General features: G+C 41.9%; 1 protein-coding gene and 1 long non-coding RNA gene across 6 annotated transcripts in view; one reads left to right on the top strand and one right to left on the bottom strand.

Annotated features, from left to right (window-relative positions):
- LOC129559537 (uncharacterized) overlaps nt 1–26412 on the top strand; it is a 128487-nt gene that overhangs the window by 86260 nt on the left and 15815 nt on the right. The gene's annotated exons all lie outside the window — the stretch shown is intronic.
- FGF1 (fibroblast growth factor 1) overlaps nt 7479–26412 on the bottom strand; it is a 136153-nt gene continuing 117219 nt past the window's right edge. For all 4 annotated transcript variants that reach the window (XM_055431380.2, XM_055431381.2, XM_055431382.2 and 1 more), the window contains 2 exons: nt 24427–24530; nt 7479–16774 (listed from right to left, as the gene is read on the bottom strand). In XM_055431380.2, coding sequence (XP_055287355.1) covers nt 16580–16774; nt 24427–24530 — 299 coding nt within the window. In that variant the 3' untranslated portion in view covers nt 7479–16579. The remainder of the gene's footprint in view (nt 16775–24426; nt 24531–26412) is intronic.

Here is a 26412-nt window from a genome sequence, read left to right as displayed (position 1 = left end):
AATATAACCTCAACCCCCAAAGTTTTAAATCTGGAATACATTTTACAGTCTAAATTTGAACCCAGGCCAGGGACATGCATGCTGATACTGATTATTTGTGTTCTTTGGCAGAGGGTCTAGAGAAGTGATTTAATTCAATTGTGTGGGAAAGGGAAGGGGGAGAGAGAATGATCGTGTAGATATAGTGTCCACTTGGTTGTCTATATGTGCTGGACAGTGGAATCCACCTGACTTCCCTCTTCCACCATTGGCCTCTGCCTTGCTGGCTGGCCTCGGTTTGCACCATGCTCCCCGTCCCATGCTCTCCACTCTCAAGCCTCACTGGCATTGTGCTGCCATCTGCCACAGGGCCTTAGCACATGCTACTGCCCCTGTCTGCAGTGTTCTTCACAGTCCACACTCCACCTCTTTTCCTAGTCAGGTCTTACTCTTCTTGCACATAACAGCTCACTTTCTCAGGGAAGTCCCTGAGACATTTATGAGTGAGATAGATCCTCCAATATGTATTTTGAGGACACTGAATACTTCTCCCTTGTAAGCACCTGTCACACTCAGAGTTTTACATTCTCCTGTATGGTCCTTTATGTAAATTGTTTCCTAGGGTGTGACATTTTTATATGGGGAAGATGATATGCAAGTGTTCATTTTTTTTCCTTTAAAGTTCTGTGTTTAATAGATGTTAGAAAAAAAATCTATATAGTAGTAGGTTGTCCCTTTTTGAGTATTTCTGCTTACAGTAGGCCTAAAATAGATAAAACTGTGAATCCACCTTTCATAAGCCATATGAATAAGAAGCACCATGATCAGGCAATGGGCATATAGGCAGAAATTTTGGAAGCAGTATGCAAATAACTGAAATTTGGGAAATAGTGTGTTCATATGTTTCCTGAAGGAAATAGTGTGTTCATATGTTTCCTGAAGAAGGAAATGGCAACCCACTCCAGTGTTCTTGCCTGGAGAATCCCAGGGACGGGGGAGCCTGGTGGGCTTCCGTCTATGGGGTCACACAGAGTCGGACACGACTGAAGTGACTCAGCAACATGTTTCCTGTCATTGGAACATGGGCTGCAGAAGAGAGCCTCATTGTGCACCATTGTACCCACTAGGCCTGGTGCGTATTTTGGCCTTAATAAATATTTGTAGAAAGCCTGGTACATGACTAGATGAACAATGTCATGACTCAATGTGTGCCCCTCCCAGGCACATCAGGGAGCCATAGGTCAGATGACCAGAAAGAAGGCCAAGATTTGTCTTGAGGATCATCCTTATGGATGCACAGAGTAGAGACAGGTTGGGACTTTGTATACTTAGAACACTCAGCTTGGGATGCCGAAAGTTTGTGTAGGGTTTCGGGGATGTAGGAGACCTCTGCAGTTATCCTGCTCAGAGTGGTGCTTCTAGCATCCTGGGCAGGTACAGTCACAGACAAAGCTTCCCTGATAACAGACTCTGTGATGAAAATTAGCATGCAGGAAGTTTATTAGGATCCTGGGATGAACACCTGTGGGAGGAGAGGAAGTAGGACAGGGCAGAAGGAGAAGTTGAGGCCATCTCAGCATAGAGACCTCAGGTGACTTTACGAGAAGGTCTGAAGCTGAAATGATCCTTCAGAGCTGCCTAAAGCTGGCAGCTTCACAGACTGCCTCAGAGGGACATGCTCTTGAGCAAGGCAGCTTTCCTCCCCAAGGCCACCCATCTGCAGGTAATACTCTCAGCAGCTGGGAGGATCATTTGCCTCGCAGAGTCAACCATAGACGGCCATCTTGAATCCATGTGAAAATCTCCAGGTGTGGCAGATGGCAGCCACTGTCTGGATTTGCTTCAACCATGGAGTGGCTGTAGTTGTTAGAGATGGGTTTTGCTTTATACTGAGCCCCAAACCACTTTCTCAGCAAGTTCCAAATACCTGTACTCATTCTGACTATGAGCAAGAAAAGGAAAATGACCCTTGAATGATCTGAGTAGAGCTATGATGAAAAGTGAAAGTGAAGTCACTCAGTCATGTCCAACTCTTCGGGACCCCATGGACTGTAGCCTACCAGGTTTCTCTGTCCATGGGATTTTCCAGGCAAGAATACTGGAGTGGGTTGCCATTTCCTTCTCCAGAAGATCTTCCTAACCCAGGGATTGAACCTGGGTCTCCCACATTGTAGGCAGACACTTTATCATCTGAGCCACCAGGGAAGTCTATGATATCTCATGTCAAAGCTTCTCTTGACTGAATCACCTAGTTTCTTCTGCTGTTTTTTGGTATGTGTTTTTCTGGTCCCTTGCTATTCATCTTTTAGCCTCCATTTGCAAAACTTCATTTAATATGTAACATTCAATCCCGATGTGGCCTAACCAGCCCAGACTACAATGGGACAATTACATAACATCATCTGTGCCTTATAGAAGTAAGCTTGGAGGCAATTGAGATTCTTCTGTCTTTTTCAAATGAATTGCTGTGAAGCAAGCTCTCTCCAAATGTGGGCTTATGAAAACAATCACTGGGAACCTAAATGGAGAATCTAGAAGATCATTTTAAGCTCTATCATATTACATAGTATGTATAATTATATTTTTATAAAAATAATAGCAAATGTTTTTTCAATCCTTATCATATGCCAGATACCGGGTCAAAAATTCTTGCATGCTTCCATCTCACTGGATCCTCTCAACAAACCTATGAGGTTGGTACTTTTTGTATCCTCATTTTGCAGAGGAAGAAACAGAGCACAGAGGACAGAGTAACCTGCGGTAAGTCACCAAGTCAGTAGATGGAAAAGCCAGAATTCCAACTCTGCCGGTCTGACCCCAGAGCTGCCTTCTTTTGTATGTGGATATTATATTGGTTTGGGTTGACTTAAGTTAGTGCCTGACTTAACAATGTCTAAAGAAAGGACCTTGAACATACATGATGTGCTTCGGAGAAGCTTAGAGGGCTTAGAAAGATGTCATTTTATAGGGGACAGAGCCAAAACACTTGATGCTTTCAGATAAGGACTTTCTTCATTGCTGTTGTAAGCTTTTTGAGGGTGAGGACCATACTTGTTCATCTTCTAACACTGTGTCTAGCACAGTATCTAAGTCGTGTTTATGCTAGTTACCAGTGCATTGTCTCTCTGCTCCATATTCATTCTTCTCTGCTTTCTTTTCATGCTGGAGCTGGACCTTGTAATCTTTTCTCCTTCGCCAACTGATGCCACTTAAGGTTTGTCAGTAGAGGGCGCTGGAGGGCTGCTGTGAGAGAAAGGGGCTTTTTTCTAGGGTTCTTGTGCTTTTCTCTTTGCTCCTATGGCAGTGGCCAGTGGGCAGCTTCCTGCTGAAGACCTAGTGGTGCACAGCCTTCAGTGAGTGCCATTGGCACCCCAGTAAGTTGCTTGCAGAGTTTTGCCAGTACTCCTGTGGGAAGCTCCCTGAAGCACCATGGTGAGAGCTCCTGTCCCCTGTGTGCCACAGCCACACCTTTGCCCGTGAAGTCTGAATGTCGTCCTCCAGAGAAGGGCTTCTTGCTTATTTGTTCCTTCCTTGAATACTTTTCCTCAATCTTGGGGGTTGTAACTGCTGCCTACATCTGCTGTTCAGTTATCTTCAGAGGTCGCTTTACCCCTCTTTGTAGTCAGTCCCTTTTTACTAGCTAAAACTTGTTTCCATTGATATTTTCCTATTTAAATTATTGGTGTGGTTTCTGTCTTCTTATCAGACCTTGACTAACCTAGTCCCAAACGCTCAGTAGGTAATGGGTGAACTAGTGAGGGAACTGAGGAAAGATGCTTCATTTTCAGCTTATTGCTGCTGTTTATCTTGTGGACTGGACTGGATTGACTAGCCTTCTGCCCAGTCGAATTCTTCCCAGATGTTTTAGTTACTTGGGAGTTATACATTTTCAAGTGTTATGTAAAACCATCTCTCTTTTTCATACCAATTAAATATGATGTGACATGTTCCAGTAGCCCCAAAGATAAACCAATTTCTCCCTCATTTTTCCTCTCTGCATTGCCACCCTGGATTGGGTTTTTATCCTGTATTATCAGAAATAATCTGGTCAGTTCTAAAACAAGCACCATTTCCTAGGTGATTTGGGGATCCTCATGTAGATATTCTTATTTTGAGAATGTCATAGATTTTACCATTCATTTCTGTGTTGTTCAGTTGCAAAGTCATGTCTAACTCTTTGCAACCACATGTAATGCAGCACTTTAGGCTTCCCTGTCCTTCACTGTCTCTCAGTTTGCTCAGACCCATGTCCATTGAGTCAATGATGCCATCCAACCATCTCATCCTCTGTTGCCCTCTTCTCATCTTGCCCTTAATCTTTCCCAGCATCAGGGTCTTTTCCAATGAGTTGGCTCTTAGCATAATGTGGCCAAAATATTGAAGCTTCAGCTTCAGCATCAGTCTTTTTAATGAATATTCAGGTTTGGTTTCCTTTAGAATTGACTTACTTGATCTGCTTGCTGTCTGAGGGACTCTCAAGAGTCTTCTCCAACACCACAGTTCAAAAGCATCAATTCTTAAGCACTCAGCTGTCCTTATGGTTTAACTCTCACATCTGTACATGACTACTGGAAAAAAGCATAACTTTGACTATGTGGACCTATGTTGGTAACGTGATGTCTTTGCTTTTTAATATGCTATCTAGATGGGTGGTGACACTAGTGGTAAAGAACCCTCCTGCCAGTGAAGGAGACCCAAAAGGCTGGTGTTCGATCCCTGGGTCAGGAAGATCTCCTGGAGAAGGGCATGGCAACCCACTTCAGTATTCTTGCCTGGAGAATCCCATGGATAGATGAGCCTGGTGGGCTGCAATCCATGGGGTCACAAAGAGTCGGACACGACTGAGCGACTAACACAACAGGCATGTCACAGCTTTCCTTCTAAGGATCAAGCACCTTTTATTTTCATGTCTGCAGTCACTGTCAGCAGTGATTTTGGAGCCCAGGAAAGTAAAATCTGTCACTGCTTCCACTGTTTCCCCTTCTGTTTGCAGTGAAGGGATGGGACCGGATGCCATGTTTTTAGTTTTTTGAATGTTGAGTTTTAAACCAGCCTTTTCACTCTCCTCTTTCACCTCTTTAGTTCCTCTTCACTTTCTGCCACTAGAATGGTATCATCTGTTTATCCAAAGCTGCTGCTATTTCTACCTGCAATCTTGATTCCAGCTTGTGATTCATCCAGCCCATATTTCGCATGGTGTGCTCTGCAAATAAGTTAAATAAATAGTGTAACAGGAAACAGCTTTGCCGTACTCCTTTCCCAATTTTGAACCAGTCAGTTGTTCCATGTAAGATTCTAACTGTTGATTCTTGACCCACATACAGGTTTCATTTCTATGGGAAATGACTGAATTCTGAACATAGTTGATATTCCCAGGCTATGAACAGTCCTGTGTCTACAATTTACACAAAATGTGTGAGCATATGATAACATTCCTATCACATATTGTGGAGAAGAAAGTTCAGTAAAGTAATCTAATGTCTTGTTCTTATGTATCTCTAGCTTAGACTAAAAATGTTTTTCCTGAGGCAGGAAAACATGAAATGTGGAAATCACAATGAAATGTGTTTCTGTGATGATTTGTACAAATTGCCTGCCTACAGCTACATCCCCAAACACTACAGCCAAGTGAACTAAATCCTGAAATTGAATACAGTTCCAAAGAGGTAATGCCCAACCCTTCATTAAGGCTGATAGAAAAGCACGTCAAGGACGCAGTGAGGTTTTACTTGTTTATGTAATAAAATAGACACCAGTGTTTAGCTGCTGAGTGTATAAATTTAGCCTCTGTGACAGTCGGAAGCTAAGAAGGAAGGAAGCAATTTGGGAAATACCTCCTCCCCACATCACAAATATTCTCAGGCTCCTTGGAAGACCCCAAAACACCAAAACAAGGTCCTACAGTATATGCATTTTATAAAGCAAATCCACTCTCTAGCTTCAGGCTGTGTGTGGCCTGGTCTCTCTTTAATTTTATAGCTAGAGTGGAAAGCTAACAATGTAATATGTCATGGTCATTATGTCAACCACAGAGTGAGCACCATGTTACAGAAAGACCCCAATAGTCACTTAGTATCATTCCTTTGTAACTTGAGAGGGTATTGGATGAATCATTGGGATCCAGAGTACCTGATGTCAGATCCCCACGTCTTAAGCACTCAGCTGTCTGCCTAGATTTTAGATTAATTTTATGTACAGTGGCAAAGGGAGTCTTTCTGGGGGTGAAGAAGAGGTTTAGGGAGCCAAGTCGGAAGAAGGGGAGTGTGCCACTTTTTATGAGCCATCATTTCAACTTTAATACTTGTCAAACAAATCCTTAGTAATTGTGAAATGGAAAACATACAAATCCCACTGCTTGGCTGGGCTTCTTACTTTGCACGAATGCTCCTGAAAAGATTTTTTTTTTTTTAATTTTTAAAAGTCCAGTTAGGGGCACATCTTTGTTTAGTGTGTCACTTTTACCATGCTTGTTAATATCCTAACAATCCAAAAGCAATTAAGGTTTGGGATTCCCCTCCTCTCTTCACACGGGGCAGACAGGCCATCACTGTCCTGCCAGAAATATGAAAGGTGACCTCATTTATATTTTTCTCTTTGCAGTCCAGTTCACTTGTAAGAAGCATCCATAAGAGGTCAATTCTCAGTCACCCTAAACCCCTCAAATATTTAGAGCATAGTGTTACACTTTCTGGTTGGTTCAGCAAGGATGCAAATTTTTGAATCTCTGAATAAGATATAGTCCAGTAGTAGTGATGTTTATCTTATGACTGAGTCATGAATGGTATATACATTTTTTTTTAAGTAGATAAGAGCATCATTTCTAGAAAGTGATGGGGACTGGGGAGGATGCTTAGAGGCCCTGGGTTTCTAGGCTTTTCCTGGCTTAGTCCACTTTTCATTTCTTGTTCAGAAATGTTTATGAAATAGGAATTGTGGGGTCAACAGTGAGGCAGGAAGTGAAGACAGTGGGGGTTAGGGAGGGGATGACCTCAAACCCCGAAGTCATGAGCTTTCCATAGAAGGAGGTTGTTCTTGTTGTTGTTTAGTCACTAAGTCATGTCCAAATCTTTGTGACCCCATGGACTGTCACCCACCAGGCTACACAGGAGGGGAGAGGGTCAGAGTCTCTGTAGCTCTGAGAGCAGAAATCTGCTGAGACCAGCATTAGAGGCAGCACTGGGTGCCCATGGGATCTGCATCACTGCATTTGTTTTGCATGATTAGTAGCAAACCAGAGAAAAGAATTCATTATGCCCTTAAAACAGATGGTTCCTGGGTAACAGGATGTCCCTTTGTGTTGTTTATTCAAGAGCAAACTATGTCTTATATATCTTTTTTTTTGTTTTAATTAATTTATTTTTTAATTGAAGGACAATTGCCTTACAGAATTTTGTTGTTTTCTTGTCAAACATCAACATGAATCAGCCGTAAGTATATATATATCTCCTCCCTCTTGAGCCTTCCTCCATCTCCCTCCCCATCCCACCCCTCTAGGTTGATACAGAGCCCCTGTTTGAGTATCTTGAGACATACAGCAAATTCCCATTGCCTGTCTGTTTTACATATGGTGATGTAAGTCTCCATGTTACTCTCTCCACACAGCTCACCCTCTCCTCCCCTCTCCCCGTGTCCATAAGTTTGTTTCCTTTGTCTGTTTCTCCATTGCTGCCCTGCAAATAAATTCTTCGGTGCCGTCTTTCTAGATTCTGTATATATGCGTTAGTATGCTATATTTATTTTTCTGACTTACTTCACTGTATAATAGGCTCTAGGTTCATCCACCTCATCAGAACTGACTCAGATGCGTTCCTTTTTATGGCTGCGTAATATTCCATTGTGCATGTGTACCACAGCTTCTTTATCCCTTCATCTGTCGATGGACGTCTAGGTTGCTTCCATGTTCTAGCTGTTGTAAATAGTGCTGCTGTGAACAATGGGATACATGTGTCTTTTTCAATTTTGGTTTCCCCAGGGTATATGCCTAAGAGTGGGATTTCTGGGTCATATGGTGGTTTTATTCCTAGTTTTTTAAGTAATCTCCATACCGTCTTCCATAGTGGCTGTATCAATTTGCATTCCCACCAACAGTGCAAGAGGGTTCCCTTTTCTCCACACCCTTTCCAGCATTTACTGTTTGTAGACTTCTGGTGATGGCCATTCTGACTGGTATGCGGTGATTTCTCATTGTCGTTTTGATTTTATTTCTCTAATAATGAGTGATGTTGAGCATCTTTTCATGTGTTTGTTAGTCATCTGTATGTCTTCTTTGGAGAAATGTCTGTTTAGGTCTTTTTCCCACTTTTTGATTGGGTTGTTTGTTTTTCTGATATTGAATTGTATAAGCTGCTTGTATATTTTGGAAATGAATCCTTTGTCAGTTGTTTCATTTGCTATTATTTTCTCCCATTCTGAGGGTTGTCTTTTCACCTTGTTTTTAGTTTCCTTTTAAGTTTAATCATATCCCACTTGTTTACTTTTGTTTTTATTTCCATTACTCTAGGAGGTGGGTATAGAGGATCTTGCTTTGATTTATGTCATTGACTGAAGAGCATACCATGTCTTTGAAAACACTAAAGTCAAAATACATGAGCCTAGTAGGGTCCAGTCATCTATGGGAAGGAGATTGGTTGCATTAAGCCAGTGTTTTTTAATCTGTGGTTGTGACCCTGAATGCTGTGACCCCATTTAATTGATGTTTGACCAGCATTTTTTAGGGGAATGTAATAGAAAAATCTCAGTGTGCATTTCATATATGTAATGTTTTACATTTTTTGGTTTCAATTATGTGAATGTTAAAAGCAATATATGTACTATGTTAGAGAATGGGATAGAAAATGTAGTTCTTATGGTTGCTTAAGCTCTAAAAAGTAGAAAACTACTACTTTAGGCAACTTTAGAAGGAAAAGGAGGGATCGATCGTGATACATAACTCACAGAGTGAGCAAAAACCACCCAACTGTTTTTTATAGCTACATGTACACATGTGAGCATGCATGCTTGTGCAAGTGTATGCATATGTTTGCATATGTGTGAGGGTGCATGTGTGTGATCTGATTCTTTCACAATGTCTAGGATGTAGTGTCCTTCCTCCTAAGAATAAGAAGTCATAAGATTTTGTTATTCAGTCACTCAGTCATGTCTGACTCTTTACGACCCCATGGACTGCAGAATGCCTGGCTTCCCTGTCTTTCATCATCTCCTGGAGTTTGCTCAAACTCATGTCCATTGAGTTGATGATACGACCCAACCCATATTATCCTCTGTCACCCCCTTCTCCTCCTGCCCTCAGTCTTTCCCGGCATCATGGTCTTTTCCAATGAGTCAGCTCTTTGCATCAGGTGACCAAAGTATTGGAGCTTCAGATTTAGCATCAGTCTTTTTAATGAGCATTCAGGGTTACTTTCCTTTAGGATTGACTGGTTTGATCTCCTTGCAGTCCAAGGGACTCTTAAGAGTCTTCTCCAGCACCACAGTTCAAAAGCATCAATTCTTTGACACTCAGCCTTCTTTATGGGCCAGCTCTCATGTCCCTGCATGACTACTAAAAAATCATAGTTTTGACTATATGGACTTAGGAGTTTATTTAAGATGTTTTTTAATGTGTTAATGTCAGAAAATCCAATGGGCAGACCTCTAACCCCACATCAAAGTTCTGGAAGATTCAGGAGATGCTTGCTTTTCTTTCCATTGACAGAAAATTTTAAGTATAGCTTTAAAATTTTTTTCAAGTTACTGTATCTTTGCCAAGTGCAAGCTGGTTAGCTTTCCAATAGTAGCATAATTTTGCATGCTCCAATGAAGAATTAGTGTTGCAGGGCTACCCCAGACAGGTCATGGTGGAGAGTTCTGACAAAAAGTGGTCCACTGAAGTAGGAAATGGCAAACCACTCTGGTATTCTTGCCTTGAGAACCCCATGAAAAGTATGAAAAGGCAAAAAGATATGATATCAGAAGATGAGCCCCCAGGTTGGTAGGTGTCCAATATGCTACTGGGAAGGAGTGAAATAAGTACAAAAAGAATGAAAAGCCTGGGCCAAAGAGGAAATGATGCTCAATTGTGGATGTATCTGGTGGTGAAAGTAAAGTTCAGTGCTGTCAAGAACAATATTGCATAGGAACCTAGAATGTTAGGCACATGAGTCAAGGTAATTTGGAAGTGGTCAAACAGGAGATGGCAAGAGTGAACACTGACATTTTAGGAATTAGTGAACTAAAATGGATAAGAGTGGGTGAATTTAATTCAGATGACCATTATATCTACTACTGTGGGCAAGAATCCTTTGGAAGGAATGTAATAGCCCTCATAGTCAACAAGAGAGTCCATAATGCAATCTCAAAAATGACAGAATGATCTCGGTTCATTTCCAAGGCAAATCATTCAACATCACAGTATTTCAAGTCTGTACCTCAACCAGGTTCTAATGTCAAAGAAGCTGAAGTTCACCAGTTCTGTGAAGACCTATAAGACCTTCTAGAACTAACATCAAAAAAAGATGTCCTTTCATCATAGGCGATTGGAAATCAAGAGATACCTGGAGTAATAGACAAGTTTGGCCTTGGAGTACAAAATAAAGGAGGGCAAAGGCTAACAGTATTGTCAGGAGAACACACTGGTCATAGCAAACACCCTCTTCCAACAACCCAAGAGATGACTCTACCCATGGACATCACCAAATGGTCAATATAGAAATCAGATTGATTATATTCCCTGCAGCCAAAGATGGAGAAACTCTATACAGGCAGCAAAAAGAAGACCTGGAGTGGACTGTGGCTCATATCATTAATTCCTTATTGCAAAATTCAGACTTAAACTGAAGAAAGTAGGGAAAACCACTAGGCCATTCAGGTATGACCTGAATCAAATCCCTTATGATTATATAGTAAAGGTGTTGAATAGATTCAAGGGATTAGATCTGATAGACAGAGTGCCTGAAGAACTGTGGATGGAGGTTTGTAACATTGTACAGGAGATGGTGACCAAAACCATCCTAAAGAAAAAGAAATGCAAGGTGACAGATTGGTTATCTGAGGAGACCTTAAAATTAACTGAGAAAAGAAGAGAAGTGAAAGGCAAAGGAGAAAGGGAAAGATATACCCAGCCTAATGCAGAGTTCCAAGAATAGCAAGGAGAGATAAGAAAGCCTTCTTAAGTGAACAGTGCAAAGAAATAGAGGAAAACAATAGAATGGGAAAAGCTGGAGATCTCTTCAAGAAAATTGGAGATACCAAGGGACTGTTTTATACTAGAATGGGCACAATAAAGGATAGAAATGGCAAGGACTTAACAGAAGCAGAACATATTAAGAAGAGGTGGCAAGAATACACAGAAGAACTATACGAAAAGGTCTTAATGACCTGGATAACCATGATGGTGTGACATTAGACAAATGACTTAGAGCCAGACATTTTGAAGTGTGAAGTCAAGTGGGCCTTAGGAAGCATTACTACAAGCAAAGCTAGTGGAGATGATGGAATTCCAGCTGAGCTACTTCAAATCCTAAAAGGCAATGCTGTGAAAGTGCTGCACTCAATATGTCTGCAAATTTGGAAAACTCAGCAGTGTCCACAGGACTGGAAAAGGTCAGTTTTCATTCCAATCCCAAAGAAGAGCAATGCCAAAGAATGTTCAAACCATCATGTAATGTGCTCATTTCACATGCTAGCAGGGTAATGCTCAAAATCCTCAAGCCTGGCTTCAATGGTACATGAACCGAAAACTTCCAGATTTATCCAAGTAGCTTTAGAAAAGACAGAAACCAGAGATCAAATTTCCAATATCCACTGGATCATAGAAGAAGCGAGGGAATTCCAGAAAAACATCTACTTCCACTTCATTGACTATGCTAAAGCCTTTTACTGTGTGAATCACAACAAACTGAGGAAAATCCTTAAAAAGTTGGGAATACCAGACCATCTTACTTGCCTCCTGTGGAATCTGTATGCAAGTCAAGAAGCAACAGTTAGAACTGGATGTAGAACAATGGACTTTTTCCAACTTGGGAAAGGAGTACATCAAGGCTGTATATTGTAACCCTGCTTATTTTACTCATATGCACAGTACCTCATGTGAAGTGCCCGGCTGAATGAACCACAAGCTGGAATCAAGATTGCCAGGAAAAATATCAACAATCTCAAATATGCAGATGATACCACTCTAATGGCAGAAAGTGGAAGAGGAACTAAAGAGCCTCTTGTTGAGGGTGAAAGAGGCGAGTGAAAAAGCTGGTTTAAAACTCAACATTCAAAAAACTAAGATCATGGCATCAGAAATCTAACTTCATGGCAAATAGATGAGAAAAAGTAGAAACAGTGACTAATTTTATTTTCTTGGACTCCAAAATCACTGCTGATGGTCAGTTTCATGAAATTCACTTTCATGACTGCAACCATGAAATTATAAAATGGTTGCTCTTTGGAAGAAAAGCTACGACAAACCTAGACTGCATATTAAAAAGCAGAGACATCACTTTGCTGACAGAGATCCATATAATCAAAGGTATGGTTTTTCCAGTGGTCATGTGAAGATGTGCGAGTTGGACCATAAAGAGAAGGCTGAGTGCCTAAGAATTGGTGCTTTTGAACTGTAGTGCTGGAGAAGATTCTTGAGAGTCCCTTGAACCATAAGGGGATTGAACCAGTCAATCCTAAAGGAAATCAATCCTCAATATTCATTGAAAAGACTGATGCTAAAGCTGAAGCTCCAATACTTTGGCCACCTGATACAGAGAACCTACTCATTGGAAAATACTCTGATGCTGGGAAAAATGGAGGGCAAGAGAAAAAGGGGGCAACAGAGGGATGAGAAGGGGTGACAGAGGGTTGAGATGATTGGATGGCATCACTGACTCAATGGACATGAGTTTGAGCAAACTCTGGGAGATAGGGAAGGACAGGAAAGAAAGCCTGGGGTGCTTCAGTTTATGGGATCACAAAGAGTCAGACACAACTTAGTAACTCAACAACAACAAGTTAGTAATGGTCCTTGGCCCTTCAGGGGGCAAATTTCCTGCATATATTTCCTTAATGGATCCCTGTAAAAGCACCGTTATTGCCTTAGGTTTCCAAACAAAATGAAAAAATGTTTTTCCTATCAACCTTCAAAGTCTCGTATCTGGTAACAAGCTAAGTGTAGGAAACAAAGCAGCCAGAGCTCAGGGATGCCGGCTAAGTCCTTGCATAGGAAGATGAGACACGGTGACGTTCAAAAACCAAGAGAAAAGTTTTCGCCTGTAAGTGTAACATTTACTGATATTTTTAAGGTGCAAAAAAAGAGAGACAGTGATGTGAATGACAGGCACCTTCTTCTTCTGAGGTCTGCTTTGCAGCCCAGGAACTTGATTGGTTTAAGCAGTATGCTTTACAAGGCTGAGGACCTGGGCTCCATCTCCTCCAGCACAAAGCACGGACCCTTATCTTCAGTAACATGGGATGCTCTAGTCAGATTTTTTTAAGTCCACATGGTTAGCCATAGGAGGCTTTAATTATCACCCCTTCTGAGGAAACAGATTTCCACCACCTCCACTATCACATTGAAAACAATCAGAAGCATATACCCTCCTGATGCTTTGTACAGAATGCCAGGCAACTCGTAACAGTTGACTTGAAAATGAATCCACACTACAGGCATCTGACAGGCAGATGGCTGCGCAACTTTCTCACGGGAGAGAGAGAGCAACAGGAATGCTCCATGTTTGAGGAATGAGAACATGTTCAAAACAGCGCAGGGAACTGCCACCTACTTCCTTCATATAAGTTCGGAAGGCCTTTTCATTGATTTGAAGGCTATCCCCCTGAACTGACATGGTTCTGCAGTTGCAGTGTTAGGTACCTACCTGGCCATATCCTGACACTTTGATAGAGGTTTATCTCAAGCTGGGGGTTGCTAATTCTTCCAAAATCTTGGTTTCTGGGAGTTGTTTATTCAGCAGTAACCTACAGATTCTCTGGTCTTTACTTGATTGAAAGAAATGAATCCTCAGCATTTTTCATTATAAACACTGTATAATGCCCTGGGAGAGAATACAGCAGCAAACCAGGCAGACAATGTTCCCAGGGGCTCCAGGACCCAATAAAATGCCTGGCACACCTTTGGCACTTACTCATTGAGCGAATACATAAATAACAACTGGGCTGAGCTTGTAAAGTTCACAGTAATGTTTCTTCTCAATGCTTTGGGTCTTTGCAACCACAGACTTCTGTCTCATCTTTTAGCCACAGTTTTAATTTTTCTTGGCCAATGTTATACTTGAATTTGATTCATAAACTAAAAATTATGGACCATTATAAATATCTTAGAATTCCTCTCTGGGTACCTTTTCCTGGCCAAATCTTCATAGTCAAGAGATGTCAAGCCACACTGCACTATCCCCAACTTGCCTGCAAAGACTTACTAAAATAAAATAATATTGTCTTATCCAAGTTACAAAAACAGAAAAAGTTATGAAATGTTCTGCTGTACAAATGCAGGATTATATTAATAATGTAGTGTTAACTTAGTTCCTCAATTGTAGTATCATGCTGAACTTTCACATATTGCCATTTTTCTTATTCACAATAGTTCAATTACTAAGGAATTATCTTTCAATTAATAATTACTGAAAATCATTATAAGACATCAGTTTTTATACACAATTATATCATTGCTCAAGAGTCCCCATTTTCAAAAGAAAATTTATAACACCATAGTGAAAAACAAAGAGAAATCTCATTTTCTAAGGTAAATGTAGTAGTCTAAGTAGTAGATAATTAAGGACCTTATATAGCATATGCTATTATTATCATTCTCAATGGCTGAATACTAATCAGTTTAACTGCCTTTGAGCTATATATTTTTAAATATGACTAAAAGGTACAATCTCACAGTAAATTTAAATGGCTTATTAAAGGCCTTTACATGGCAACAGTGTCATGTCAGAGATGAATGGTGTTTCTAATTTGCTAGCCACTTGGGTCAAGTTTTCTTGAAGCAGGAAGCATATTTATATAAGTAATCATCACACAAACAGCCTTTTCGGAAAAGCTGTTTGTGAGGGTTTAACATTTTTGAAGTATGCTTTTGTATATCTTCTAAATGGGCATTTTATAGGCATTGGGCCAAAGTGCTTTAAACCCACAATCCTTAACTCAAGCATAACTACCTGAGTGCAGGAAGATCCATGGAGCATGCATTTTTAAGGGTGTGTTGAGTGGGGTCTGGGTTTGAGCCCCCTTATATTTGAATAACACTTTTAGGGACCTTGCTATTTAATGTGTTGGGGTTGGAGTGGATAGGCAGCAGCATCTGCAGCACCTAGGAGCTTGTAAGAAATGGGAAAACTCCACCACGGACCTATTGAACCATAATCTGCAGTCAAAACAAGATGCTCTATGGTTTGTAAGCAGTGCCCCAGGACCCCCAAACCTGCACTTTCTGGTGCCCACACACAGGTCATGGTGTCCCTTTCTCTTTCCTTCTCATTTCTAGAATGTCCTTTTTGGAGAATAACATCCTCTCAGCCCATGCTTCCCCTATCTTATCACTCCCACACTCACTCCCCAGACACAAATGAATTTCCCAACATCTGACAACCTGATTTTTATCAAGAACCCACTTCTGCTCTCCACCTGACATCATCCAAGGGCTTCCTGCTGCTGAATGACCAGGGGGAAGTCAAGGCATTGTAACAGCTCCTGAGGCTGTGCCTTCATTCTGCTCTCCTGTGCCTGCTGCTGCTGCTAAGTCACTTCAGTCGTGTCCGACTCTGTGTGACCCCATAGACGGAAGCCCACCAGGCTCCCCCCGTCCCTAGGATTCTCCAGGCAAGAACACTGGAGTGGGTTGCCATTTCCTTCTCCAACGTGTGAAAGTGAAAAGTGAAAGTGAAGTTGCTCAGTCGTGTCCGACCCTTAGCGACCCCACGGACTGCAGCCTACCAGGCTCCTCCATCCACGGGATTTTCTAGGCAATAGTACTGGAGTGGCTTGCCATTGCCTTCTCTGCTCCTGTGCCTGAGCCTCCCACAATCCTCCCAGTGGGATTGTGCTCTGAAATCCCACTCGAATCTAGTCAGCCTCCCCTTGTCATTGGAATCCCTTCTGTTCTTGAGACGGGATTTCTTCATCCATGTTTCCACTCATGGAAAGCTGCCTTCCTCCAACCTAGCCATCAGCTTTTCTGCTGACATTCGTGATGGATTGAAAGGATGAAAGGGAGTCATGCCAGATGTTCGGGGGACTCACAGGCAGGGTTTACTCTGTAGAGGGAATTGCATGCAGTTACTCCCAACCCACTTGGCAGCCCCCTGTTCATACTTCATTTGGCCCCACCCATGCATTGAGAGGCTCAGCCAGCAGCAGATGCCCAGAGGCAACTGGACTTCCAAACCAGACCCAGAGTAGCCAGCCAGCTGGCCCCTAAAAGCCATTTGGTTCCTCAGTTCCATACTGTGCCAGGGCGAAGGGCTCTAAAAATAGTGAACTGGGCATTTAGAAGCGCGTTACAGGTTTAGGCTCTGTGGGCCAGGAGTTAGCAAGGCCGATGGTAAAGGGTACAATCTGGGGTCAGCCAGGTGAGGACCCCTTCAGATTCCTCTGGAATGGTCAGCACCCAGAACAGATTTCTTTAATCAGAGGAGACTGGCAGTGGGAGAAACAAGATGGCTTTCTGGCCCATGTGAGTCCGAGGACCCCGTTTGGAGCTTCCGTTCTTCTTGAGACCAACGAACCAATTCTTTTCTGCATGCTTCTTGGATATGTAGGTGTTGTAATGGTTTTCCTCCAACCTTTCCAGGAACAAACATTCTTCACTGGGTGTCTGCTAAAAAAAAATAATAAAACCAGAGAGAGTAGAATCATTAGTGAGTGGTTTTAGATGGGGTTCCTCTGTTTACTAGTTGTGTGACCTTGGGCAAGTCAGTGAGGCTCTCTGTGCTTCACTTTTTTTGTTCAGTGAAACAAATACTGGAAAAATAATGGAACCTGTGTCTGAGGATAGAAATGAGGACTTCAGTGAGCCTTCAGTGTACGTCTCCTGTTACGTAAGCTCTTCTCGCATCTGTTGTGCTCAGGACCCTGCACTCTCTCATGGAGGAAATCCTAAATGACTATAGGTACCTCAAGGACAGTTCAGTTCAGTTCAGTTCAGTTGCTCAGTCATGTCCGACTCTTTGCGACCCCATGAATCACAGCACGCCAGGCCTCCCTGTCCATCACCAACTCCCAGAGGTCACTTAAACTCATATCCATCGAGTCGGTGATGCCATCCAGCCATCTCATTCTCTGTCATCCCCTTCTCCTCCCGCCCCCAATCCTTCCCAGCATCAGAGTCTTTTCCAGTGAGTCAACTCATCGCATGAGGTGGCCAGGGCTGAACTTTTGTCTCTGTGGAGACCTGACACCTAGGTTTGACTGTGAAAAACATCCAAAATAGGTGAAACCAGATTGTGATGCTGTGGGACATTCTTAAGTGTAATCCTGAGGAGTAAATGAAAACCTGCCAATTTTACTTTATACCCTGGTGATTTTCATTAACAACATCAGGATTTTACTTTAGTGCTATTATGAACATGCTGCTGCTGCTGCTGCTAAGTCACTTCAGTCGTGTCCTACTCTGAGCGACCCCATAGACGGCAGTCCTTCAGGCTCCCCTGTCCCTGGGATTCTCCAGGCAAGAACACTGGAGTGGGTTGCCATTTCCTTCTCCAATGCATGAAAGTGAAAAGTGAAAATGAAGTCGCTCAGTCATGTCCGCCTCTTTGTGACCCCATGGACTGTAGCCCACCAGACTCCTCCGTCCATGGGATTTTCCAGGCAAGAGTACTGGAGTGGGTGCAATTGCCTTGTGCATTATGAACATGAGTGCACAAAATATGTCCTGGAACATAAAGGGTTTTTTTTTTATGAAAATAACTTTATGTTTTGCTACTTATCAAAAGAATGGTACTTGTAAAAATCACAGCTTCACTTTAAAAACAGAAAGAAAAAAAATCACCCCAAAGCATACCCATTCAGATATAGGTATCTGTTAACAGTTGATGAACTTCCTTCCATACATCTTTATGTATGAGCATACAGAGACGTAGATAGGCCATATGGATATAGATTTAGGATGTTATCAAAATGGCATGTTATCTCTGCTGTTTTAAAAATGGGTGATAAACCTATGAAAACATATTTAATCTCACTAGCAAGAAGATGCAAATTAAAAAATGATTTAACTTATGTTGGTTATAGTAATCTTAAAAAGATTTACAACGCTTAGTATTGAGGAGAGTGTGGGAAATAGGCACTTTTACACACTGTTGTCACAGATAAATTGGTGGAAACTTTTTGAGGGAACTTTTGCATGTGATGAAGTTGAAACTCCAATACTTTAACCACCTGATGTAAAGAACTGACTCATTAAAAAAAACCCTGATTCTGGGAAAGATTGAAGGCAGGAGGAGAAGGGGATGAAGAGGATGAGATGATTGGATGGCATCACTGACTTAATGGACATGAGTTTGAGCAAGCTCTGGAAGTTGGTAATAGACAGGGAGGCCTGGTGTGCTGCAGTCCATGGGGTCGCAAAGAGTTGGACACGACTGAGTGACTGAATTGAACTTGTATACGCATCAAAATTTAAAGATGCATTACCCTTGACTCTGATTTCTCTTCTAGGAATTGACACTTCTGAGATAGTTGAGCCAGTGTGAAACTATATTTTCAAAAGATGGCCTTTGAAATATTGGCTATAATGATAACATGGGAAACAATGTAAATACCCATGGAAAGGTGATTGGTTAAGTGGAGAGAGGTATATCCACATGAAAGGATCCAATGCAGCTGTCAATTTATTAATTAGATAGATAGTTAAAACATTTTAAATTGTGCAATTACATTGAAAATATCTGCCAACAATTACTTTTCTTTTTTTTTTTTTGCTAAAATACATGTTAGAATGGGAGGAATTCCAGTTCTTGGCACTTCCTATTTGTCAAGATTTTAGAATACATTTATTATGTTTGGACATAAGACAGGAGTTTTAAAATACATGTGCTCTGCATTGACTTAGCTCCAATTCCAAGTCATGTGATATCTGTATTCTCTCTTCACTCAACAGTGGTTGGTTAGTCCCTTTCTGGTGGTTTCCAATCCTATTGTTTATTCTCTATTGGTGAGCATGTTTGTCTGTACAAACTGTCAGTCCTACTGACAGGAAAGAGATGGAATCTTGTCAGCCTTGTGTCTCCTCCCCAACACAGAGAATTTGCACATAAGAAGTGCTCACCAAGTAGGTGATGAATGTACTCACATTCTTGAGTTCATTTAAAGTATTCAGTAAGGTTATCTCTGATTAGCAAGGAACTACGTAAAAGGATTATACAGTGAAAGTGACAAATAGATTCAAGGGATTAGATATGATAGACAGAATGCCAGAAGAACTATGGATGGAAGTTCCTAACATTGTACACGAAGTGGTGATCAAAACCATTCCCAAGAAAAAGAAATGCAAAAAGGCAAAATGGTTGTCTGAGGAGGCCTTACAAATAGCTGAGAAAGAAGAGAAGTGAAAGGCAATGAGAAAAGGAAAGATATACCCATCTGAATGCAGAGTTCCAAAGAATAGCAAAGAGAGATAAGAAAGCCTATCTAAGTGATCAATGCAAAGAAATAGAGGAAAACAATAGAATGGGGAAGACTAGAGATCTCTTCAAGAAAATTAGAGATACCAAGGGAACATTTCATGTGAAGGTGGGTACAATAAAGGACAAAAATGGTATGGACCTAACAGAAGCAAAAGATATTAAGAAGAGGTGGCAAGAATACACAGAAGAACTACACAAAAAAGATTTTCATGACCCAGATAACCATGATGGTGTGATCACTCACCTAGAGCCAGACATTTTCGAGTGTGAAGTCAAGTGGTCCTTGGGAAGCATCACTATGAACAAAGCTAGTGGAGGTGATGGAATTCCAGCTGAGCTGTTTCAAATCCTAAAAGATGATGCTGTGAAAGTGCTGCACTCAATATGTCAGCAAATTTGGAAAACTCAGCAGTGGCCATAGGACTGGAAGAGGTCAGTTTTCATTCTAATCCCAAAGAAGGGTAATGCCAAAAAATGTTCATACTATCTCATAGTTGCACTCATTTCACATGCTAGTGAAGTAATGCTCAAAATCCTCCAAGCGAGGCTTCAACAGCATGTGAACCAAGAAATTCCAGATGTACAAGCTGGATTTAGAAAAGGCAAAGGAACCAGAGATCAAATTGCCAACATCCATTGGATCATAGAAAAAGCAAGAGAATTCCAGAAAAACATCTCCTTCTGCTTCATTGACTATACTAAAGTCTTTGACTGTATGGATCACAGCAAACTGTGGGAAATTCTTAAAGAAAGGGGAATATCAGACCACCTTACCTGCCTCCTGAGAAATCTGTATGCAGGTCAAGAAGCAACAGTTAGAACCGGACATAGAACAATGGACTGGTTCCAAATTGGGAAAGAAGTACATCAAGGCTGTATATTGTCACCCTGCTTATTTTACTTATAAGGAAGTACTGCATGTGCAATTCGGGCTGGATGAAGCATAAGCTGGAATCAAGATTGCTGGGAAAAATATCAATATTTTGATATTGATATGCAGATGACACCACACTTACAGAAGAAAGTGAAGAACTAAAGATCCTCTTGATGAAGGTGAAAGAAGAGAGTGAAAAAGCTGGCTTAAAACTCGACTTTCAAAAAACTAAAATCATGGCATCCCGTCCCACCACTTCATGGGAAATAGATGGAGAAACAATGGAAACAGTAACTGATGTTATTTTCTTGGGCTCCAAAATCACTGCAGATGGTGACTGCAGCCATGAAATTAAAAGATGCTTGCTCCTTGGAAGAAAAGCGATAACAAACCTAGACAGCATATTAAAAAGCAAATACATTACCTTGCCAGCAAAGGTCCGTCAAGTCAAAGCTATGGTTTTTCCAGTGGTCATATGCAGATGTGAGAGACCATAAAGAGAAGGCTGAGTGCCTAAGAATTGGTGCTTTTGAACTGTAGTGCTGGGGAAGATTCTTGAGAGTCCCTTGAACCATAAGGAAATCCAGTCAGTCCTGAAGGAAATCAACCCTGAGTATTCATTAAAAAGACTGATGCTAAAGCTGAAGCTCCAGTACTTTGGCCACCTGATACAAAGAACCTACTCATTGGAAAATACCTTGATCCTGGGAAAGATTGAGGGCAAGAGGAGAAGAGGGCCACAGAGGACGAGATGGTTGGATGGCATCACTGACTTAACGGACATGAGTTTGAGCAAGCTCCGGGAGATGGTGAAGGACAGGAAAGCCTGGCATGCTGCAGTCCATGGGGTTCTAAGAGTTGGACTCGACTGAGTGACTGAACAACAACAGAATAACAGAATGCATTCTGCTCCTTATTCATCTGTAGTCTAGTGCAGTGACAGCTGGGTGAGAAACTTTAGACCGGAACAAGCTAGGATATAGATGTAATATTTGATTGGGTGACTCTGCTGCCTCTGGAGGAACTTGCTCAGACATTACTGTCTGATGCGCATCATGGGGGTGGGAGGAAGTTGGCAGTGTTTGGCCCAGGTGGGTTATCCACTCTTCTGCAGGGAGGACTCACCCTATGACAGCCCTCCGTGTGTGTCAGGCCCGGGTGCTGTGGTGAAGCTGAGGACGGCCACGTCCCCCACCTGATGTGTCTATTACACAAGAGCAGTTGACACACACAGAATTGCTGAGTCACAGGCTGAGTCAGAGGCCAAATTGGAGATGCTGTATCTGTGCTTCAACCAGGATTTGTCAGCACTTACTGTGCACTTCGTGCAGTGCCACGGGCCTGAGGATTAACAGCTGATTCATGCCTGTTGTTCTAGTTAATTTTTTATATTTAGCATGAAAAAGAATGAAGTGAAAGTGTTAGTCACTCAGTCATGTCTGACTCTTTGCGACCCCATGTCATGCTTTCCCCCAATTACGTAGGTGACAGATACCCACGAAGTTACTCCATTTTAAGATAAGGTTGTTTTTAAGTAAAGATTCCTAAAATTGTTTTTGAGGAAGGATGTATAATGATCCGTGGATCCAACTCTACCTACGGAGGAAGATTCCTCCGTTTGAACACAGAAAAGGGAAGAATGTAAGAATGGGTTAGCATAAGAACGGCCATCTTAGAGGCCGGAAAAACCATTTTTACTGAGTATGTGACTTGAGGGAAGAAGAACTAGATAAAACCTGGAAGACAAGTTAATCTTAAGTACCAGGAAGGCAAGTTAAATACCAAGAATGTGGGCAGCTTCGACACTGAAAATTAGGTAAATAGGTCTGATAAACTTATCTCCTTAAGACCCCAGGAGAGAGATAGGCACAGCTGTGTGTGTGTGTAAAGAAAATTCCTGTGAGTTAGGTAATTTAGAAATATCATGATTTGAAAATGCTATATAACCCCTTGGCTCTGAGTGCTCAGGGTCCTTGTTGAAACCTGCTGTGTCGGGCGGACACTTGGACCCCAGCTAGCTGGAAATAAACCTCGCTCTGTGTCTTGCATTAAAAAAAAAAAGAAAATTTGGAAAATACAAAAAACATTCACGTATTATAAAGTCATCCATTCACCATTCCCAAAGATAAATATATTAATGTTTTAGAGCCTTTCAAACTTTTTAAAAATACGTACTTTTTTTTTCCACGTATAAAAATTTGTATCTGGATAAATGAATACCTACTATTGGCTAAGAACATGGGGCAGAGCTCTGAGATATTTTAGAACTTCACTTCATCAATGAAGGCAGATGAAAATTCATATTCTTAGGAATATGAAAATAGTGATATATTAAGATCACCCTGGGTATATTTCAGGTGAATCAGTGACATTCAAGACTATGGTTAGAGAAGCAGGTGTTTCAGTCCTAGAGGAAATGGAATTTAGGGGCATTCTCCATCAAAGTTTTATGCAAGAAAGAGAAGGTTATAATAAATATCAGGATTGACTTAAAGGAAGAAAAGCCATAAAACTGTAACATATAACATGATAATGAAGGTAAAGAATTTGTAAACCAGTTGCCTTATAGCTGTCATTGCTGCATGTGTGTGGATTGTGTGTGTTGTCTCTCTGACTCTCCTGACCTATGTAAGTATGCGGTAATTACTGTTCATTACGGTCCTTGCTTCAGATAAGGCTCAGAGTAGGTGAGTAACTTGCCAAACTGGCAGAGATACGAGATTAAGTTACAAGTCTGAGACTGATTGATGGATTGGTCTATTGATTTCATTACAGATTGGAAGATCTGCCCTGAAAAAAAAATCTACTCTCACTTCCAGTCACTGCCTAGCTCCAAACCCTTTCAAGTTGTCTAAATCAACCTGTATTTCAGCAAACAGCCTACAGGAGTCAGCTGTTCGTTCCTCCAATGGTCTCATCTGCTGAGCCCTAGTGGGCAGCATGAAAAAGATCTGAACTGTGTTCAGATCCTAAGCCCTGGCTGAAATTCCAGCTTCAAGAAAAAGTTTCCCATTGCCACTTGGCAATTTGATTTAAGTTAAAGAGAGCCCTGGACTGAAATTCCCCTGCTGGCTGCCTTTTGGTAGATATCTTCATAAAAGGGAAGAAGGGGGTTTGGTGAAGCCTTAATGTTCAGTTGTTAGGCTACAGAGAGGGATGATTGAAATCCAGAGATAATTCCAAAACGTGCAGCCATTGGCTTTAGCTTTCTTTGAATATCAAATCGTTTACCAGAGATATGAATAGGGACAAAATCAAATTGCCCCTGTTTCCTTCCTTTCTCACAAAGATCAATATGTACTGCGTCAGACGTGTATAAAGCCTTAAGTAAAAGAGGGAAGGAGCAGGATTTTAGCCACTGAATAAGCTCTTGGACCGTGCTGCTCCAGGGCAGGGATGTGTCTATTCATTACCCCCCCCACTCCCACCCCCACCCTCCTCTCACCCCTGTACCCAACTGCACTTAGACACAGGAGGCATTGCTACATGTTTGTTGAATTAACTTATTAAACTTTTTATCCTTTTAGGTGACCCTTCCAGAATAAAAGGACTGTTTAAAAAGTTTTATGTATGATGTATCAACTGCAAGAGTCTGGGCTCTACAGTTTTTATAAAAAGCATAAGAGCCATACCTATATAACCCATGGCACATGCTCAGAAAGCATTTTTGGAATGAATGAAGTGGGATTGGGTATTCTGGAGCAAGTGACTGGAGGAGTTTCTAAAATTTCAATCAATGTTTTCTCTTTGTTTATGTGATAATATGTTGGAGTATTTTGAGAGAATACCGCAAGAAACTCTTTTATGTTTGTGCCTAAAATAAGGCATTGTGGAGGGTGGGAATCCTGCTGGAAAAAATAACAAACAGAGACTAATTGATGCTTTATAGTTTGCATCACTCCATGTAACAAGATTTCTGGAAACCTCAAACCTTGGCTGAGTCTGGAAGCATGTCAGCCTCATACTTACTGAGCCGTACAAAAGCCCGTTGGTGTCCATGGCCAAGAACTGGCCAGTCTCCGTACTCTTAATATACACCTCCCCTGCGCTTTCCGCACTGAGTTGCAGCTGAACTGAAATAAAAATAACACGAGCAAAAGTAAATAAACACTAAGCTTTTGCCGATAGAGTCTGGCAGCCAGGACAGTTAGCCACGGAAAATTCTGCTCATTCATCTCACAGAGCCCTCAAGGATGAGCCTCATCTTAATCAAAACATAGAAATACAGTTCCTTTTTCTTTGCCCTCCAAAGAAAGCCGTCTGTTGGGAGTCATGTTCTCGAGGGAAGGAGAGGTGGTGGCAGGCTCGCCCACCCGTCTCTGCCTCGTTTGTTACAAAATGACCCCACATGCACTTTACAGGGCGGGGTCAGGGGAGGAAGCTCATTCACTTCCCTGGATCCAGCATCCCAGCGACCGATCTTGGGGTACCATAGAGTCGGCAGCTGGCCAGCCTGAGGCTGTTCAGCTTCAGTTCTCAACCTGCTTTGGCAGGAGTGCTTTTTATGGCCTTGGCCTTCCTTTCATGTGTGCTTTTCATGGACACATTATTATTTTTCAAAATCTAATAGTGTTATTTTCCCAGATGGAAGAGGTTCCCAGGAAGTTAGGTTGCTTGGCACGTATGAAACTCAAGGAGCTCACCCACGAGTTCAGTCAAGCCCCTGCCTCTGGGGCAACCCCACTTGGGTACTGGTAGAGGGGAAATCCTGACCTCTGACAGGGAGAATGAAGAAGGTACCCGGGATGGGAGTGATGGTTCTCACCTGGAGATGATTTTGTTCTGCAGGGGACAAGTAGCCATGTCTGTAGACTCTTTTGGTTGTCCCAGCTAGGGTGGGATAGTGCTACTCGCATCTAGCAAGTAGAAGCCAGGTATACTGCTCAACATCCTACAGTGCCCAGGGAACCCCTTCACAGCAAGGAATTATTCAGCCCCAAAAGTCAGTAGTGCTAAGCTTGGGAAACACTGAGGTTAAGGGTAAAGACTGAGATGCTCTGAGTTACCCCCTCTCCAGTTATACTGACTGATACTTCCATGGTGCCTTGCCCACTTCGGGACAATTTCATTGGTCCTAATCATTGTTATGATTAGGAGTGAAATCTGGACTGGGAACCACTGAGCACCCAATAGTTCTTTGGGAGTCAGCTGACCTCTCTAAGGTTCAGCTTTGTCAGAGGCTGAGGTGCAGGGGATGCTAGAAGGAACACAGGCCTTCAGTTTGTACCCCTAGGCCCCTCATTGCTTTTCCTTGTTTTCATTTTTTATTTAATTTCTTAGAATCAGAAATGTATTCCCATGTTTCAGACTTGGAAACAGAGAAGAGGAGGTGGTGAATGTCTTCCTCCTGCCCCTTCCAACCTCTTGCTCCCAATTGATGGGGGTCAAAACAGACAAGGATCCTTGCCCTTCCCCTGGGATACATTCTCCTGGGTAGACAGAGACAAACAAGGAAACTCCTCCTAGGTGTATTTTGGGTGTGTTCTTCTAGAGAGATTTTATGTATGAGAAATAGATTTTATCCCTCTGGTATTTTTGGTTTTTTCCTACACAAATGGTGAGATACCCTACAGTCCTATACCTGTGTTTTTCAGTTAAAACTGACTGGAAATCCTTCCACGGAAGCAGTGAAGGATTACCCTCCATCTTTGCCAGTTGAATTGTGTCCCTTATGTGGATGTGTGGTAATCATTTAACACTTCCTTCTTAGTATGTCTGTATCTTCTCATTTCCCTCTGTTTTCCTTATCTTCTGATTCATCCCAAAGGTGATACGTAGTTACATCACCCTTACTGAAGACTCAGTTCTCTTGTCCTTGAAAGTCTTTGCTGCAGAGACTCGACCTCCACTCGCTTCCTCTAGTGAGCAGAGTTTATTTAACTCATAAGAAGAAAACCAGAAGCCACAATCTCCTTTGCCACCAGGCCTCCTGACTCTGCTTAGCTCTGAGAGACA

The sequence above is a fragment of the Moschus berezovskii genome, chromosome 8 (genome assembly GCF_049115385.1).
Source record: "Moschus berezovskii isolate FMDL1 chromosome 8, NW_MosBer_1.0, whole genome shotgun sequence".
Classification (NCBI taxonomy): domain Eukaryota; kingdom Metazoa; phylum Chordata; class Mammalia; order Artiodactyla; family Moschidae; genus Moschus; species Moschus berezovskii.
This window is presented reverse-complemented; position numbering and strand designations above follow the sequence as displayed.